Source organism: Perna viridis, chromosome 8, assembly GCF_037379345.1.
Source record: "Perna viridis isolate PV_CMFRI_1.1 ecotype Kerala chromosome 8, ASM3737934v1, whole genome shotgun sequence".
Lineage (NCBI taxonomy): Eukaryota > Metazoa > Mollusca > Bivalvia > Mytilida > Mytilidae > Perna > Perna viridis.
This window is the reverse complement of record NC_142452.1, coordinates 1,336,173-1,355,215: the sequence shown is the minus strand read 5'-3', so window position 1 is coordinate 1,355,215 and position 19,043 is coordinate 1,336,173. Positions and strand designations below refer to the sequence as shown.

The window sequence follows — 19,043 nt, the reverse complement described above, 5'->3', positions numbered from 1 at the left end:
CCAGTTGCTCTGTGGGCAGAGCGCCCTAGCCCCCGGCTAGGGTTCTGAGCTCTATTTAGTCGCCTTTTACGACAAGCTTAGCGCTGCTACAAGCCTATTCTTTTAACACCCGGACCTGCACGGGGCTTACCCTGGATGAAATCCTAAACGCAGTACGTAAACATACCCTACACAGTATAAACTCAACCGGAAGTTTTCACACAGGAATTGGTGAGAAAAAACGCAATTTCAATTTTAATGGAAAAAGGAACACCGAAAACAACATTCAAACTAAAACCTGCTTTTTCTGCAAAGAACAGCATTTACCAACAGACTGTAAGGAAGTTGTAGACTGTAAAGCTAGATGGAACATATTCAAAAGGCAGAATTTGTGTTTTAATTGCTTGGGTAAGCACAAGGCTTCTGATTTTAGTTCTAAACACAGTTGTTGTAAATGTAAGCGTATGCACCACACAAGCTAGTGCAATGATATTGAAGCGTCGCAAACTCAACCTAGCAAATGAAAAATCAGAAAATGATACACCAATTTTCCACACCCCTGCAATTCAAGAGAATTCAACAGTTTTCCTGAAGACCGCCGTAGCTTCTGTTTGGTCCCTTCCCCAGAGCGATGACGCTAACATACTTTTTGATGTTTTGATGAAGGAGCACAACGATCTTTTATTACGCAAGAATTAGCTGAAAAATTAAATGCTAGACCTACAGGCAAAGAAACGTTGAACATAAGCGCTCTCGGAGTTTCAGACAAAACGTTCGCCACTTGAACAAGACAACAGTATACTTAAAAGCTGACTCTGGAAAGATATACCGCTATCAGTATTGATCGTTTCTACAACTCCTGCTTCTACACAGAACAACCACCGTCACTTATCACAGAAAATGTCGTATTTGAGAGGACTCAAACTTGCCCATCAGCTTTCACAAGATGACAATTTTGATATATCATTACTCATAAGACCCGGTGACTTCTGGGACATCGTCAAGGATGAGATTGTATGGGGCAACGGACCAACAGCGATGAATTCGAGGATAGGATACCTATTATCTGGACCCATAAACATAAAAACACGACAGCACAACTCTCATTTAATCGACATAATTACTGACCGCATGGAAGAAGAACATGATATAGAACAATTCTGGAAGTTAGGGTCGCTTGGTATTCAAAAGAACGAGAAACTCGACACAGAAATCAATAACATCAAAATGTACGCTTCGAAGTCGATTTCGTATGACGATGGTAATATGTACAAGTCTGCCTTGGATCGATGACAAACCAGAATAGCCGACAAACGAGATGATCACCAGAAAACGTAGACAGAGAGTAATTTCACGGTTAAGCAAAGAACCAAAATTGTTGAAAATATATGGAGATATCATCAATGAAAAAGAAAAAAAGAGGTTTTACCGAGCGTGTAGATGGTACTGAGACCGAAAACCAGTCGCAGCGCATTCACTATATTCCACACCATCCAGTCAAAAAAGATTCTACGACTACCCCGAATTGTGTAAGATTGTAGCTGCAAAGAAAAAGCTTCTAGTGCTAGTAAAAATGATTGTCTGCACTCGTATCCGCCAATATCAACTGACATAACGGAAATACTTTCCAGATTTTGTGAACAGAATTATGCAGTAACGACAGACACTGAAAAAGCGTTTCTACAGGTAGGACTCAACAAATCAGACCGTGATGTTACAAAATTATTTTGGCTAAGCAACCCAGTCGATCCTAACAGTCCTTGTATAACTTACCGCTTTAAGTCCGTCCTTTTCGGGGGAACATGCACCCCAATTCTTCTGAATACCACACTCTTAAAACACTTGGAGGAACATCCAAATGAAACAACCTCAAGACTTGCACAGGACTTATATGTACATAATGTACTCACTAGTTTCAACGATGAAGACGACCTGATAAATTTTGACACAAACTTTAGAAGTTTATTGAAGAACGGGGGTTTCAACTTTAGATCATGGAACTCAGACTCTGAGAAATTACGAGATTTAGCTCACAATAATAACGTGCTGGATTCAGGAAGCGAAATGAAAATTCTAGGAATGAGATGTAGTGTGCGAGACGATCTATTATCGTTTGCGAAAATCAACATAGATACAAATATGAAAAAAGTAACAAAGCGAGAAATCTTGAGTCAGTCATCGAAGATTTTTGATCCTCTTGGAAAACTCAGTCTGGTAACCGTGAAGGCTAAGATATTTATGCAATTACTATGGAAAAGAAATCTAGGATGAGACGAATGCATTACAATAGAAATAGCAGATCAACGGTCAAATATAGCGGTTGAACTGTCAGAAGCTTCAGAGATATCAGTATCAAGACTCTTACACGATGGAGTATCATCAGAATCAGACGACTATAGCTTGCACATCTTTACCGACTCGTCTCAGCAAGCTTGTGGGGCTTGCGTGTACTTAGTGCGAGGAGCACATTTGCAGCTTATAATCCCCCCTCCAAAGAAACAAAACAAAACAAAACAAAAAACACAATAAAGTCAATTACCTTACCAAAGTTAGAATTAATGGCGCATTAGAAGGAGCAAAGCTTGCGAAACACATATCGACTACACTTGGAATCAGTAATATGACTTTTGGTGCGATAGTCAAATTGTTCTGAGTTGGTTACAATCGACGAAAATTCTCTTGCCATTTGTTTCGAGAAGAATCACATAAATACGGGAACTAGTCGGAAGTAAAGCTTGGACATACTGTCCCACAGATGAAAATCCCGCTGAACGTTTTACTCGAGAAATGTAAACCACGAAGCTGAAAAATAATTCAAAGTGGTTTAATGGACCAACATGGCTTCCGTACAGTGAGAAATATCCGACATGTGATCGAAATGTCGTTCTGATGACTTCATTAACTAATGAAACAGAAGATGGATGAGAAAACTAAACAAGCAAAGAAGGATTTAGAACAAGTAGAAGTTGTAATCAATTTTGATAGATAAAGTAGCTATCAGAAGGCGTTACATATTATGGCATACGTTTTACGCTTTTTTGATAACTGCCGATTAGACATGCTCGATAGGAAAGAGTAATCAAGAGAACCAAGGTTATAGCGATAATCAAAAGAATGTAATCCGGGGACAAAGACCTGACATGGTAAACAGACATACACACCAAATAACATAAAGTAACTTAAATCATACATACAAAATAACAAAAGCAAATAGAGTTCTAGCGCGATACAAAAAGTCTGCGTAGTTTCGGCAAGCTCTGGCATAACGTATGAGTTGTGATATGAACAAGTTCAAAATGCATCATTTACATTACTTCGAAACGTACAACAGAATGTTTTCAAGAACGAATTTGTAAACATTACTTCGAAAGATTCGATTCGCCTAGCGGTAGTACGTCAGTTGCGACTTTACATGGACGACAGAGGTTTACTACGTTCTGGAGGCAGAATCGACAATGCTGCTGTTAGTAACACTGTGAAGTATCCGTTCTTACTGCCGTCAAAAACATTCTTTAACCAGACTGATTATTTTGGACGCACACAAACGCCAAGCTCAGATTGGGCTGAATGAAACTATAACATTTATTCAGCAGACATTTTGGATACCCAAAATTCGACAGCAGGTAAAAACAGTACTTCGTAATTGTATCCTGTGCAGAAAGATAATCAGCAGACCTTATAGTGCCCCACCAATTTTACCCAAAGATCGTCTCGGAGAAGACCCACAATTCAGTGTCACTGGAGTTGACTTTACTGATGCTCTACTTTTATACGGAATATTGCTGAAAAGGATTCTAAGGCATACTTACGTCTATTTACATGCACGACAACTAGAGCTGTCCACATTCAGATTGTACGCGATCTAACTGCACATTCTTTTATACCGGCTTTCCATAGATTTATTAGTCGACGATCTATACCACACACAATGTTTTCTGATAATGCGACTACTTACAAAAAATGCAGCTACTAAAATTATACATTAGTTCAATTCTAAAACCTTGCATGGGAAACTTTGAGAGCACGGAACTGTCTAGAAATTCATACCTAATAAGGCTTCATGGAATGGAAGGTGGTAGGAGCGTCTTATCGGACTAAGAATTCGCTGAAGAAAACGTTATGTATTATGATATGTTGCATGTATATACTATCGTAACAGAAATCCAATGCACCTTAAATAACAGACCATTAACATACATATGAACAGATGACAAAGATCCAGAACCCCCACCCCGTCTGATCTTCTGTATGGACGTAGATTAAGGACATTGCCGTACCCGTCAAAGGACCTTTGTGAGAACTCACCAAAATCGTTATCTGTTTCTAATGCTGTGAAATGAACATTACGCCAGAGAGAAATCATTGAAGATTGTCTAACTAAATGGAAAAGAGAATACTTAACCTCCCTTCGTGAATTTCACAAAGCTCATGGTGACAATGGAAAAAACATTCAAGTTAGAGATGCCATTAAGATTCAGGTGGACTCATTGCGATCATTATGGAACATTGGTGTTGTATAGGACCTTGTGCGCGGCAGAGATGATGTGGTGAGATCTGCAATAGTTCGTACTAAATTCTGAGTAACCAGCAGACCCATAGTATAACTTTATCTTTTGGAAATAAATGCCCGAACATCAAATGATTGTAGTGTACCCAGGATTAGCCAACGATTGATCGAGGAAATAGTTAACAAAAAGTGATTTCAAATGGGCTACAATTATTTCTACTTTCGCGACTTGAAGTGTCCAATTTAGAACAGATTCAAATTTCCGACCTTGATCTGAGTGTTAACGCTCAGGTACCCCGTAAACACAAAACAACCCTGTAAATAAATGTTAGCAACAGTGTCAACGTTTTGATCTTTTGTTGATACTACTCATAAATTTTGTGAAAATGTCGGTCATCACAAAGACATTCTCTTCCCCATGTGCTGGTTCAAGTACAGTAAAGTCTATTGCTAAAATTGTAATTGTTTGTTGGCAATTATGTATCCCATTATTGGTCTAATACTTGGTTGCTGTGTTTTGAAAATCTAGCAACGTCTACAGTTCTTTCAATAATCCTTAATTCCCAACAGTGTCAACTTCATGATCTTTTGTTGGTATTGCTCTTGTAAATTTGGTGTAAATATCGGTCATCACCAAGACATTCTCTTTGCCATATGCTGGTTCAAGTACAGTAAAGTCTATTGCTAAAATTTGTAATGGTTTTGGCAATTAGGTGTCCAACTGCCCGTCTTATACTTGGTTTGGGTGTTTTTGAAATCTAGCTACATATACAGTTCTTGCAATAATCCTTAATTCTCAGAAACTGTATAGCCGACTCTTACGAAACTTTGCACACGTATCCCGTACCATCTAGAGTTGTACCTTAAGGTTTCACAACTCCTGCCATTTTAAAATGGCTGCCAGTTAAGGAAAAAAGGTTAAAATACACGACATTGCAATATCTCATAAACCTAGATGCCTGCGAACTTGACATTTGGTACAGTGGTACAGCTTGATATGCCAAACAAGATAATGTCCCACAATCAAACAAACAGGAACGATATGTTGCCTGTTGCCATGGCAACCGATTTTCCCATCAAAATTTCAAAATGCTCCAATTTGGATGACATTTTGTAATTAAGGTGAAAATGACATGCTGGGTTTAAATTGTAACATTTCTAGAAGATTCGAAAGTTTCTGTTACCACGGCAACCAATTTCCCGTCAAAATTTAAAAGTGGCTGGTTTAGATGAAATTTGGTTTCTTGGAAAAAAATGACATACTGGATCTAAATTATGGGATTTCAAGACTTCTTCAAGTCACTTCAAAATGCTCCAATTTAGGCATAAATGAAAAATATACGGGAGGTGACTTGCCACACGTTTTGCGTATAAACTTTAATTATACTAATTTTGTTATAATTATCCTTTCAGTATACTTCATTTTTGTTTAAAAATGAAGATGAACATATTGTATTCATATTTGTATTTGTTCTTTTTCAGTTATTTTTCCGTACCAATTAGATATAAGGTTGGGTAAGTAATCTTTTAATTATCATATTCTTCATAACTAATTTAAGTGCATTGTGGCCAGAAAACTAATAAACATTGGTATATCTAGCCATTGCATTGTTTGAAAATAACTGAGTTCACCTCAGTTAATAAATATGCATTAGGGTATTAATGCCTCGTTACATGACCCTGTGATTTCATAAGAATGTGTAGATTGCTTAAAAATTTGTCTTTCACAGAGCGTTGAGTTCAGTTTCAAAATCGAAATATCTCTTTGTAAAAAAAAAACAAAAACAAAATAAAATAAAAATAATTAAATAAATGACAAACGTCTACACGATGAAAGTAATAGGAAAACAACAAATAGTAGATTTTGCACAGTAATGATTCGAAATCCCGGAAGTAAACAATAGAAAGCAGATCGGTCTCCAGTTTTCTACATCGGAAATTCCGGTAAGGAAAAATGAAATTAGAACAAGACTTACAAACCATATACCAGTACCAACCCAAACAGTTTCATTAGTTTATCTGACCGGAAGTACCATCTAATCAAATACAATACTACATAACCCAAAATAATACAATCTAACCCAGTGCAATACAAGCCTGAACAAAAGATAAGTAAGGTTTGAAAAAAAAGATTTGTTAGAAAATCGAAGATAAAAATGTCATGATAGGCTAGTAAGGTTCTTTTTTCAAGTATCCATTAGTAGCACATGTATCAAATTACAGAATTTTTAAAACTCTTTACATCACAAGTGCTCTGAAAATTAGATTCGTAGGAAAAACTCACGACCTTGAATGCCAGCGGAAAATAAGTTTTCTTGCACAGTTTATTACAATTTTATGAGCTGCTCTTAATAAGAAAGGACAGCGTTTTACTAAATGAATCAATGCCATACTTGATTATTAATATGATTATTTTACAGTTGACCCGTTAGGAATACGATATATGAAACCACTAAAACCAAATATAATGAAGGGGAAAGGTATGTTACAAACTAAATGGTTTAGCTCCGTTACCGCGATTCACTTTTGTGTGGCTAGGGACGCTGAAACGTCAACCATCGCATAATGTCAAAATGGAAAAGGAACGTCGTCAACTTTTGTCACTATCTGGTTGGGGCGATGAATTCCTGCAGAATCAAATCGGGTTAGTACTTTTTCTTTACTTTTTAAAATGAAAAAAAATCATGTTATAGAAAGAATGGATGAGCCCATCGCATATATAAATGGGTTTTGCTCCCATTCTTTCTCCAATAATATTCCTCCCTTTGGCCTGGGTTGTTAGGTAGGGGGTGAAAAGTGTCTTTTTAAGGAGGGATGCTGCTCAATTTTTTTCAAGGGTTGGTTCCCCCCATTCAGTATTCAATAAAACAGTGACAGGGCTTCTGAACCTCGAATCCCCTATGAAATAAGGTAAACTAGTTAAGTGAAGCGATCCCTGGTATATTGTCTGATATATAAATTTATTTAAAATACAATAAAAAGAGAAGACTCACAAAAGTATTACGGCCATTATTTTGTAGATTTCTGAAACTCGGAAGTGGGGCGGGGGTATTATATTTATTACCAAAAAAATTCTGATGTCCAAGTTTATGGTAAAAAAAATTTTGGACAAGTAGATAACAAAAAAAAATTCTAAAGCCAAGCTTCCCTCCATATAAAATAATTTTAAATTTTTGAGAAAAAAAATTGCGACTTATTACTGCGAACTAAAAAAAAATCCGAGAAACAACCATAGCCCCCCCCTTGAAATTAAATGATCGTTCCCCTATTTATTAACTTGTTGAATACATTCTGCCTTTCTGTCAAATATTCTATTTGAGTTGTGCGCATTATATTCATAATTCTGAAAATAAAACTGCAATTAACATAAAATAATGTTTTTTTATCTTTCAGGTCTAACCTACATAACAATTGCTCAGTTCGCCTGGCTGTACCAAACAATTTAAGAGAATGCATTGCCAGTTTATTCATCAATGGAAGATATCATTCGTTGTGCAATGCCAGGGATGATCGTCCCGAAGAAGTTGTCAAATATAACCAGGGCAGTGAATAAAAATTTGCAAAAGGGGACAAATATTTCAACTCCAGTAATTCTCAATGAAGATCTTATTCTCCTAAACAGACACATAGATTTTGTTGGGCCATCTTGTGAATTCGCTGGAATAACTCAAATCCTTCTTCAATCTGTAGATCAGACTTCAATTTCAATATCTGTACAACAATTTCATGAAATATGTGTTTTCAAAAATAAAAGAAACCTTTGTTGGAAAACATTATCATCCTGGGTCCAAAAATTTGTTTCAGATGAACTGAAAGGGAAGTGTACTGCCAACAGACTAAAATACTTACACATGAAAGTTAACAAAACACTCCAAACTAATACGAAAAATAAAAATCATGATGATTTGAAATAGTTAAAATCCATGCCTTTTTTTAATTCATGAATGGAACAATATCAAGAGACACAAATACAGTTGTCCATCCAGCAATAAAGAAAAATAAGCAACTTGCAAAAAACTGTCTGAAACTTGTTCAACAACAAAGAGAAGATATGATGGAGATAATTTTGTTAGGAAATGAAAGTGAAATACGAAAGGATCAATTAAACCAGAGTAATCAACAAGTACTACATCAAAATGAAGAGATTGTAAAATTCAAATCAAATTCAGAAAAGGACAGAGTAAAAGAAAACAAAATGCTTAAAGAAGTGAAAGAAAAACATCAACAGATTGTGTCATTAAAAAAGAAAATTATGTGAAAAGATTAAAAAGGAAGGAAAAAAGTATCAATAGAAAATTTAAATGTCTGAACAAAACTCAAGAAAACTTAATTCTAAAAAAGCAAAATGAAACTATCAATAATGAATTGACTACAATGCAAAATAAACAGAGAAAAATAGTTACAAAAGACCCTGAAAATAAACGCTACAGTGATGACTTGAGGACCTGAGTTATAGACCTTCAGTCCTAAGACATAGCTTCAAACAAAATTTCTAGTGTTATTAAATCTGTTTCTGATCATATTTTTAAAAGTACTGTAGACTTACTATTCAGATCTACTATTTTGAATATGGGTGACGAAGGTCATATCCTAACAAAACAGCAAGTCGGAGAAACTTTAGCCACTACAGAAAATTATGTTTTTTTCTCGGATGGTACAGCACGAGATGATTAAAAAAATTCTTGATATGGGGATACACACAAAAAATGCAACACTTTCTTTGGACTATAAACTAATTGCTAAAGAAGATTCTGAAACTGTTCCTAATGTTATAAAAGACGCTTTAACTGAAACTGCAATATATCAAAATGAAAACGTTTGCAAATACATGTTATCCCTTTCTGCTATGATGAGTGATCGGTCTAGTGTAATGAAAAAAATAACAAAAGTCAAATAATAGATGAATGGAGGACAAGAGAATTTGGAAATCAAATGAATGAAAAACAAATAAAAAAGTTGAACTTCTTTTACTGTTCAGCCCGTTCTACTGGGATTCCATAATGAAATATTAAAAATTCTTAAACCCGAAAATCCTATTGGACGTGATGCATTACCAAACTTTTCACGCTTTAAAAGTGCCGATCCACAAGCTACGAGACTCATACGGACGGCCTCTGATGTGTTAGGACCCCGTGGGGATGAGAAAACTGGTGTAAGACAACAGTGGCTGGCTTACATTATAAATTATCGTGGAAATCGATTTAATAATCTTTTCACTGGTGCTGTATCCATAGTCCATCACAGGATATGATATCATTGATTTTTTGTTAAACTACATTGAAAATCCAAATTTAAAATTACAATCTGTTTTGGCTGATATTTTATGCGGTGAAGTAATGTCTCAGATTGCTGCTTTAGCTGTAGCTTCCGTAGTTATTGCTGAACCGTATTGGAACTTGGTGAATAGCAACGAAATATATGTAGACTTGCATAAATTTATAAGGCCGTTACAAGCAAAATTGATAGAATGACAGATAAACGCTAATGAAATGCTTAACAAAGATATTACTCCTTTATTTATGCAATACCCACATGTTATTGATGAATTTGTTTTAAATGCTGCACAAAACTTTCATAATTCAAAGTCATATCTGCAAAAAGTATGTAAATCCATGTTAGTTATTGTTGAAAGACAGTTAAGTGGTCATTTAGAAAATAATGTTTATGGATCCACTTCAGTGTGTAATAAGCAACTTAGGCAGCAAACTTCGCATAATGAACTAACCAATATACCAGCTGAAAATTTATTTGGTGATTTAGACTTCTCCATGCGTAGAAAACCAAATGTTTCTTTTCCTCATCATAGTTGCCTATAGTATGATCAAAAGAAACAAAACGACTCATTGGTTCAAAAAAAAAAAATCCATCACAGAACAAAGTAATATTCTGAAGCAGGCAAGGGCAAAATCTTCTGACTTGAAAAAAAAGTCTCAACAACATGAAAAAAATGTTTTAATTGAAAGACAACGAATATAAAATCAAATGAAAACTAAGAAATTAAATAACAAGAAGAAAGAAAAACAACAGTTAACTAAAATTGAACAGTGTTAAAAAATCAGAAGGTATTGTGAAGAATAAAAAAAGACATTGAAAACCTGTTAGTGTCATCGAAAACAATGAAATGTAAAAAAGAAAAGTTACGAGATCAGCTGATGTACTGTAAAAAAAATTTGTCACATGGTGTTCCAATTGAAGCATTATTTTTGAAAAATACTCTTTCTCAATTTAAAAGCACTTTATGTTCAGTTTTGAAACTTGATGAAACAAAAAACTATTTCAGTTGGTACTTGGGTATCTGTTTCTTTTGATGATGACTGGTATCCCGGGGAGGTTATTGAATTAAAAAAACAATGTTATTGTAGTTAAATTTATGGAGCGGCAGAAAAAGGGGGTGTGATATTTCAATGGCCAAGGAACAAAGATGACATTCAGGATGTTGATTTAAAGTTTGTTATTTTTCCCACTTTGACATTATTCCTTCCCCTGGTTTAAGACATTGGTTAGTTGCTGGATCTGATGACATTATATCTTATCATGAACAATTTGCTAGAGAATATTTTCAGCATGATGATGGAATTTGATAATATCTAAAATTTATTATATATGAACTAGGAGGTATAATAATTTTATCTTAATTATTAAACTACAATTCCAAATTTCAAAACAATTGTCCGTTTCACTTTTTTGCAAAATAACTTTGTGATTAAAAATATTTCGGTATTAGGATATTTATAACAATATTCAATATATTTATTAAATACTGACTTTTTTTTAACGTTAACAAATTTAGAGTTTCCTCGTTATTGTTGTGTTATATTTGTATTTTCATGTTTTGCATTGTTCATATTCAAATATTTAGTTACTAATATATTCATTAAATTTAAATCTGTGTTTCAATTATTTTCAAAAGATTTAGATATTGCGTGGAATGGACTTTGAAAAAGAGGAGATATGGAATAAATGCCAATGAGATTATACTCCATTTGTTATACAGAATTAATTAACTACAGGTCTTCACAAGGCCTATAACAAGGGAGGAATTCCACTTCTTGTGACAAGCTCTTGACTGCCCAAACAATAAAACCTGTATAATTATTTGAAAAATACCATGCTTAAATACAAAAACAAAGGTAAACATGTAAAAAAAGTAAGAAAGAACAATGACCAAGCCTCGACTCCAAAATTTTTGACAGGCACATGAAACATATACAATGTAGTGTGGTCTAATCTAGTTTTACTATATTTGCTGGATCCAAGCCATCCCCCAAATATATTTATACAATTCGAAAAGCTTTTTTTAGACATACATAACTGCATTGTTTTGAAAAAACTAGTCTCTGAAAAACTGGAAATTGAGATTTTCGTCATTTTTTCGATCCGGACATGTTCAAATTTTGGAGAAGAAATTTGCCTTAACTATCTAGTTCTTATGTCTGCAAATGAAATGTGTTTCTGAAATGCGGCCAAATATGTAATTTATAAAGTTCTAGTCTTCACATATATCTATTTTTTGAGAAATGAGACGGACAAAATATAAGGGACTTATTTTTCATGCTTTTTTGCGCCATTTTGTCCAACAAAATTTCAATATTTTCAACACGTTTTTTGTCATAACTTTTCAACCGCTCAAGATATTTTTAAACAGTAAAGTGTCCTGAGCTCAGTGTTTAAACGTCTTTCTGTAGAAATAAAATCTCTAATTGATATTTCAAGACAAAAAATCACCTGACATACTTAATTGCAGTGAGCAATACATTGGAAGACATGTGTATGCCAAAGCTTGATAAACTTGTCTGTCTGTCTGTATAGTTTCCATTACAAAACATACCTTCATATTAACATTTTCATCTAATGTGTCGAAATTGACACAAAAATTAACGGAAAGTTTTCTTTGACTATGTCTTTCCATATATTCTGCAACATTTGAGTAACGAGAGAGTTGCAACTGGCATGTATGTACACTTCACTAATTCAAAGACATGCAGGGTACTGTCCAGCTGTTGTCTTAGGTAAATCAGTTATGAGATTTAGTGTAAACAGAGAGGTTATGGTTCTCCAAGCAGTTCAGGAATATTTAAGGAAATAAGGAATTTTAACGGACATTTTTTTTTCCTAATTCGAATGAAGTTTATCATTGTTTTACTCTACTTAGCCATTTTTTTTGTCAAAATCCCCAGATTTTCTTATTTTTTTTCGACTGGAAAACTACCATTTACATAAAATCAGTTAAGTAATGAAAAATGCGTATTTAACATCAGAAATATTTGTACCAATTAATGTATTATTACCTTTTCTGCGCATATTTCCAATGCTGTCACTTAAGTCAATTTATTGTTAAGTTCAATGCCGAGGTATGAATAATGATTCGGTATCGGCATTGTATATTATATGCCAAACGTGTTGCACGTTTATTAATTTTTTATAACTAAATCCAAAAAATCCAAATTAAACAATACACGTCATCATCATCATATCCTTAGTTATAAGCTATCACCATAAAACCTTTGTTATCATCATCATATCCTTAGTTATGTTATCATCATCATACCCTTATTTATTAGTTATCATCACCCGTTTAGTTATTAGTTATCATCACCCGTTTAGTTGTTAGTCATAACCATACCAACAATTATTAGTTATCACAATGATACCCATAGTTATTAGTAATAATCACTATACATTTAGTTAAAAGTTATAATAATGTTACTTTTAGTATATAGTTATCATCATCCTTCACCAAGTTATAAGTCAGTTCATGAATTTAGATTCAGATAATCTGGAACATTATACAAGCTGGGGCGAGTGGACTGATTGTAGTGTCTGTGGACAGGACGGTGAGATGAAGAGGCGGGGTAGGTATTTCAAAAGATATTTTCTAAGTTACTTTATCCTTTTGTTTATGTTTATTTGACCTTTTTGAAGATTTCATCATTTGTTTAAAGTTCTTACCATGCCTCTCCAAGACCTCAATATACACATAGGTTACAGTTCACAAAATGACACTTCGTAATATATAAACATATCTGTTAGTGTATGTAATGATAGTGATTAAAGAAATAATTGAAACTTTTAAAAATATAAGCCTACTGTCGTATTTATGTGTACTGAATGTATTTCCTTATCATTCAAACTAATCGGAACATTGCATGATCACTAAATTGCAAATGAAATCTTGGTCGGATCTAAATGATCTTTTTTTTTTATTTTGCTAAGTGCACCAACGACAGGTCCATCTTTAAATGATATATTTTTCACCACTTTGTTGGACCGATTCTGTGGTGTAGTGGTTATCACGTCTGCTCGCCAGATCCTCCAGATATTGTTTTACACTCCGAAAACTTTCTTGTACTTTAAAAAAGAAATAACTACAAGTAGCTTTCCAAACAACATTATAATCCACATCTAATAGCCGACCTAAAAACTTGAGTCTAAAAGCATACATTTTATGACGACAATAAAGATGGTAAAAATATATGTTTCCGCTGAGGATAGAACTCTGGACCTTCCGCGTGTTAAGCGGATGTTTTTTTTTTATCTTGATAAAAATTTATTCACAGAAAGATGTTTACATATAAAAGAATTATTGGGCTAATCTCCCACTAATTCACATATCACAGATAACAAATATTTAATATCATGTATGTAAAGTCAATCTTCCATATTATACAGTGGAGTGCATATTAAAACTCAATCACAACATTTTCGTCACAGATACGTAAAACAGGATTTCTTTTCAAGTATTATTTTTTCAAACAATGAAAAGTTCTTTTTTTTTATAATACATATAAGAATAACTTGCATGTCGCTGAAGTACGGACTTAAAATAATTTAGAATATCTAGTACTTTCTCATCTTTAACAGCTACATTTCTCCTTTTCACAACACAAAATTTTCTAAATGCTAAGACAGTATTAACAAAATAATAGTTACTGTTTTTATCTCTCTCAGTTAATCCAAAATAAGAAGCATATTGACATATCTTGTAGAGCTATTCCACAAAATATTATGTAGGAAATCCTTCAAAAAGTTGTTGAATTTGGTCAAACATTTACATGAAATTATAAGATGTTCTAAATCTTCATGTACATCATAACATACGGAACACAAAGAATCAATAGTAATATGTAATCTGAATAGTCTCTCCTTCGTAAGTAAAACTCTATGGAAAATTTTAAACGATGTTTCAATACAGTCACTAGGTAAAAATGGAAACATTTTGAACCTTTTGTACATTAAAATCACTAAATACTTCACACTAGTAGCTAACACATTATTGTACTAGTTTCTAAGACCATAACAATGTTGCCGTTCTAGGTAATGAGTATTTTTTACCATATTATATACTACATTTAGAACAGGTTTATTACAGCTATTTGCATTTTCTTCAACGAACTATCAAATTAGCTCAAAGGTAACAAATCAATGTTCAACAAATGTTTATACACATAAATACGGCGAAGAACTCACCAACCAAAGAATAATTCTCGGACGCCAATGTTTATATCTTACATATGGTACATCCAAAAACCCTTGTTAAGCGGATGTGATAACCACTACACCACGGAAACCTTACGTATTCAGATATGAAAAAAACTTATTTAACTTTGATGCAAATGCGTCAACACTCATATTGCACAGAATTATAATGAAAAAGAAAAGGCTAGAAAAGACTTTCTGAAATGACCGTGAGCAAAGTTGCTCCCATCCGCAGAAATGACCCTTCATACTTGTAAACTACCAATGAACCATTTCGCCTACTGTGCAGCTGTGGTTTTGTTTATGTGAAATGAATGTATTCTGCGGCAAATGGTTCAAACCAATCGGAAAATTTGCCTGATCATCAAAGTGCAAACGAAAACTTGGTCGGATCATAATTTTTGCACGGAAAACTTCGAAGTAGCATTTGAAAGTGCACCAAGGACAGGTCCGTCTTTAAATGATATATTTTTCTCCAATTTGTTGGACCGGTTCTGTGGTGTAGTGTTTATCACGTCTGCTTTACACGCAGAAGGTCGCGAGTTCGAACCTCGCCAGAACCTCTAGATATTTTTGTACTCCGAAAAGTTCAAAAGACATGTTTGTACACTCCGAAAAATCAAATCGAATCGAATAGCTATAGCTATAACATATTTTACCCAAGACTTGAAAATAGTTCAATTACACGAAGAAAACTAATTCTCTGGACAAACCGTGTCGACGTACATGCGATATACCAGAATTTATTACTTTTCAAAAGAAGTGGCTGGTCTATTTTTTTTCTCCTTAATTTTAACATTTTCCACTGCAACTCTTTTCCGATATATCTGTTTCGGCTGAGGAATAACCTCAGGACCTTCCGCGTGTTGTGCAAATGTGATTTTTTTTATTTTGATAAAATTTTATGCACATTAATACATTCATAAAATAATTATTAGTGCTAGTCTACCAATAATTCATAATATCAGTGTTAATTTGAATTGTAACAATGAATTACAATCAGATCTCAATTTAGAGTCACTATGTATTTCATTATTACTGATCCTTTATATAGAATGTTTGTTTAAATCATATTTTTTTTCCAAATTAATACAGACACCTTTTCTGTTTATAATACAAGTATGCGTCATTTACATGCTTTTTGAGAACATTTTTATAATATGGCGCTGTGTCTATCAATTTCTCATGCATCCTTCGTAGAAACATTTCTCCTCTTTACAACACAAAATCTTAGAACTAGCACATAAAACTATATTTGCAAATTATAAGTTTATATGTTTATCCTTCTTGACTAGACCAAAGTGACATATATAATTGAAGTCTAGTGTGTTGACAATGCTTGCAGAACTATTACATGTACACAGAATGTTATGTAAAAAATCTTTAAAAAAAAAGTCATTGAACTGAGTTAAACATCTTCACAGAATAGTTAAATGCTCCAAGTCCTCATGTACATCTTCGCAAACTGGACACATAGAATCAGCAGTAATATGACATCTCATCTTTCTCTCCTTAGAGAAGAAAAAAATGAAAAAGTTCAGAACTTTTTGACCATCAAATTTTAAACATATTTCACACCAGTAATGTAAAGAATTACATGTAAGTTTCCTTGGTAATGTCTTTAACAATATCTCATAAAATGATCTTGTTGTATTAGGTAAAGCGTACTTTCTACCATCAAGACTATAAATTATATTCAAAACGGGTGCAATTACAAGTGTTTGTGTTTGTATTTTCTTCAACTAAAACCATATAATCTTGTGGAAAAATCAGGCAAACATTCTAATTGTCTATGAGTAAAATGATAAAACAGTATTTCAACACCACGATTGATTTCTTGTACTTTAGAAAAAGAAATAAGGACATGTAGCTTTCCAAACAGCATTATAATCCACATCTAATAGCCGACCTAAAAACTTGAGTCTAAAAGCATACATTTTATGACGGCAATAAATATATGTTTCCGCTGAGGATTGAACTCAGGACCTTCCGCGTGTTAAGCGGATGTGATAACCACTACACCACGGAAACCTTACGTATTCAGGTATGAAAAAACTTATTTAACTTTGATGCAAATGCGTCAACACTCATATTGCACAAAATTATAATGCAAAAGAAAAGGCTGGAAAAAATTTTCTGAAATGACCGTGAGCAAAGTTGCTCCCATCCGCAGAAATGACCCTTCATACTTGTAAACTATCAATGAACCATTTGGCCTACTGTACAGCTGTGGGTTTTTTTTTTTATGTGAAATGAATGTATTCTGCGGCAAATGGTTCAAACCAATCGGAAAATTTGCCTGATCATCAAAGTGCAAACGAAAACTTGGTCGGATCATAATTTTTGCACAGAAAACTTCGAAGTAGCATTTGAAAGTGCACCAAGGACAGGTCCATCTTTAAATGATATATTTTTCTCCAATTTGTTGGACCGGTTCTGTGGTGTAGTGGTTATCACGTCTGCTTTACACGCAGAAGGTCGCGAGTTCGAACCTCGCCAGAACCTCTAGATATTTTTGTACTCCGAAAAGTTCAAAAGATATGTTTGTACACTCCGAAAAATCAAATCGAATCGAATAGCTATAGCTATAACATATTTTACCCAAGACTTGAAAATAGTTCAATTACACGAAGAAAACTAATTCTCTGGACAAACCGTGTCGACGTACATGCGATATACCAGAATTTATTACTTTTCAAAAGAAGTGGCTGGTCTATTTTTTTTCTCCTTAATTTTAACATTTTCCACTGCAACTCTTTTCCGATATATCTGTTTCGGCTGAGGAATAACCTCAGGACCTTCCGCGTGTTGTGCAAATGTGATTTTTTTTATTTTGATAAAATTTTATGCACATTAATACATTCATAAAATAATTATTAGTGCTAGTCTACCAATAATTCATAATATCAGTGTTAATTTGAATTGTAACAATGAATTACAATCAGATCTCAATTTAAAGTCACTATGTATTTCATTATTACTGATCCTTTATATAGAATGTTTGTTTAAATCATATTTTTTTTTCCAAATTAATACAGACACCTTTTCTGTTTATAATACAAGTATGCGTCATTTACATGCTTTTTGAGAACATTTTTATAATATGGCGCTGTGTCTATCAATTTCTCATGCATCCTTCGTAGAAACATTTCTCCTCTTTACAACACAAAATCTTAGAACTAGCACATAAAACTATATTTGCAAATTATAAGTTTATATGTTTATCCTTCTTGACTAGACCAAAGTGACATATATAATTGAAGTCTAGTGCATTGACAATGCTTGCAGAACTATTACATGTACACAGAATGTTATGTAAAAAATCTTTAAAAAAAAGTCATTCAATTGAGTCAAACATCTACACAGAATAGTTAAATGCTCCAAGTCCTCATGTACATCTTCGCAAACTGGACACATAGAATCAGCAGTAATATGACATCTCATCTTTCTCTCCTTAGAGAAGAAAAAAATGAAAAAGTTCAGAACTTTTTGACCATCAAATTTTAAACATATTTCACACCAGTAATGTAAAGAATTACATGTAAGTTTCCTTGGTAATGTCTTTAACAATATCTCATAAAATGATCTTGTTGTATTAGGTAAAGCGTACTTTCTACCATCAAGACTATAAATTATATTCAAAACGGGTGCAATTACAAGTGTTTGTGTTTGTATTTTCTTCAACTAAAAGCATATAATCTTGTGGAAAAATCAGGCAAACATTCTAATTGTCTATGAGTAAATGATAAAACAGTATTTCAACACCACGATTGATTTCTTGTACTTTAGAAAAAGAAATAAGGACATGTAGCTTTCCAAACAACATTATAATCCACATCTAATAGCCGACCTAAAAACTTGAGTCTAAAAGCATACATTTTATGACGGCAAAAATATATGTTTCCGCTGAGGATTGAACTCAGGACCTTCCGCGTGTTAAGCGGATGTGATAACCACTACATCACGGAAACCTTACGTATTCAGGTATGAAAAAACTTATTTAACTTTGATGCAAATGCGTCAACACTCATATTGCACAAAATTATAATGCAAAAGAAAAGGCTGGAAAAAATTTTCTGAA

The 19,043-nt window shown here is 33.6% G+C and overlaps 1 protein-coding gene, 4 non-coding genes and 1 pseudogene across 5 annotated transcripts in view; 4 read left to right on the top strand and 2 right to left on the bottom strand.

The window, feature by feature from the left end:
* LOC148608750 (uncharacterized) overlaps window positions 1-19,043 on the top strand; it is a 226,934-nt gene that overhangs the window by 15,193 nt on the left and 192,698 nt on the right. Inside the window, exons 7-9 of the mRNA XM_088596312.1 lie at window positions 5,969-6,001; window positions 6,907-6,966; window positions 13,252-13,338. Coding sequence (XP_088452438.1) covers window positions 5,969-6,001; window positions 6,907-6,966; window positions 13,252-13,338 — 180 coding nt within the window. The remainder of the gene's footprint in view (window positions 1-5,968; window positions 6,002-6,906; window positions 6,967-13,251; window positions 13,339-19,043) is intronic.
* On the top strand, window positions 7,060-11,067 carry LOC148608878 (uncharacterized; annotated as a pseudogene).
* On the top strand, window positions 15,453-15,525 carry Trnav-uac (transfer RNA valine (anticodon UAC)). Its single transcript has one exon. It is a non-coding gene; the product is annotated as a tRNA-Val (tRNA).
* Window positions 16,921-16,993, bottom strand: Trnav-aac (transfer RNA valine (anticodon AAC)). Its single transcript has one exon. It is a non-coding gene; the product is annotated as a tRNA-Val (tRNA).
* Window positions 17,395-17,467, top strand: Trnav-uac (transfer RNA valine (anticodon UAC)). The gene has a single exon. It is a non-coding gene; the product is annotated as a tRNA-Val (tRNA).
* Trnav-aac (transfer RNA valine (anticodon AAC)) lies at window positions 18,861-18,933 on the bottom strand. Its single transcript has one exon. It is a non-coding gene; the product is annotated as a tRNA-Val (tRNA).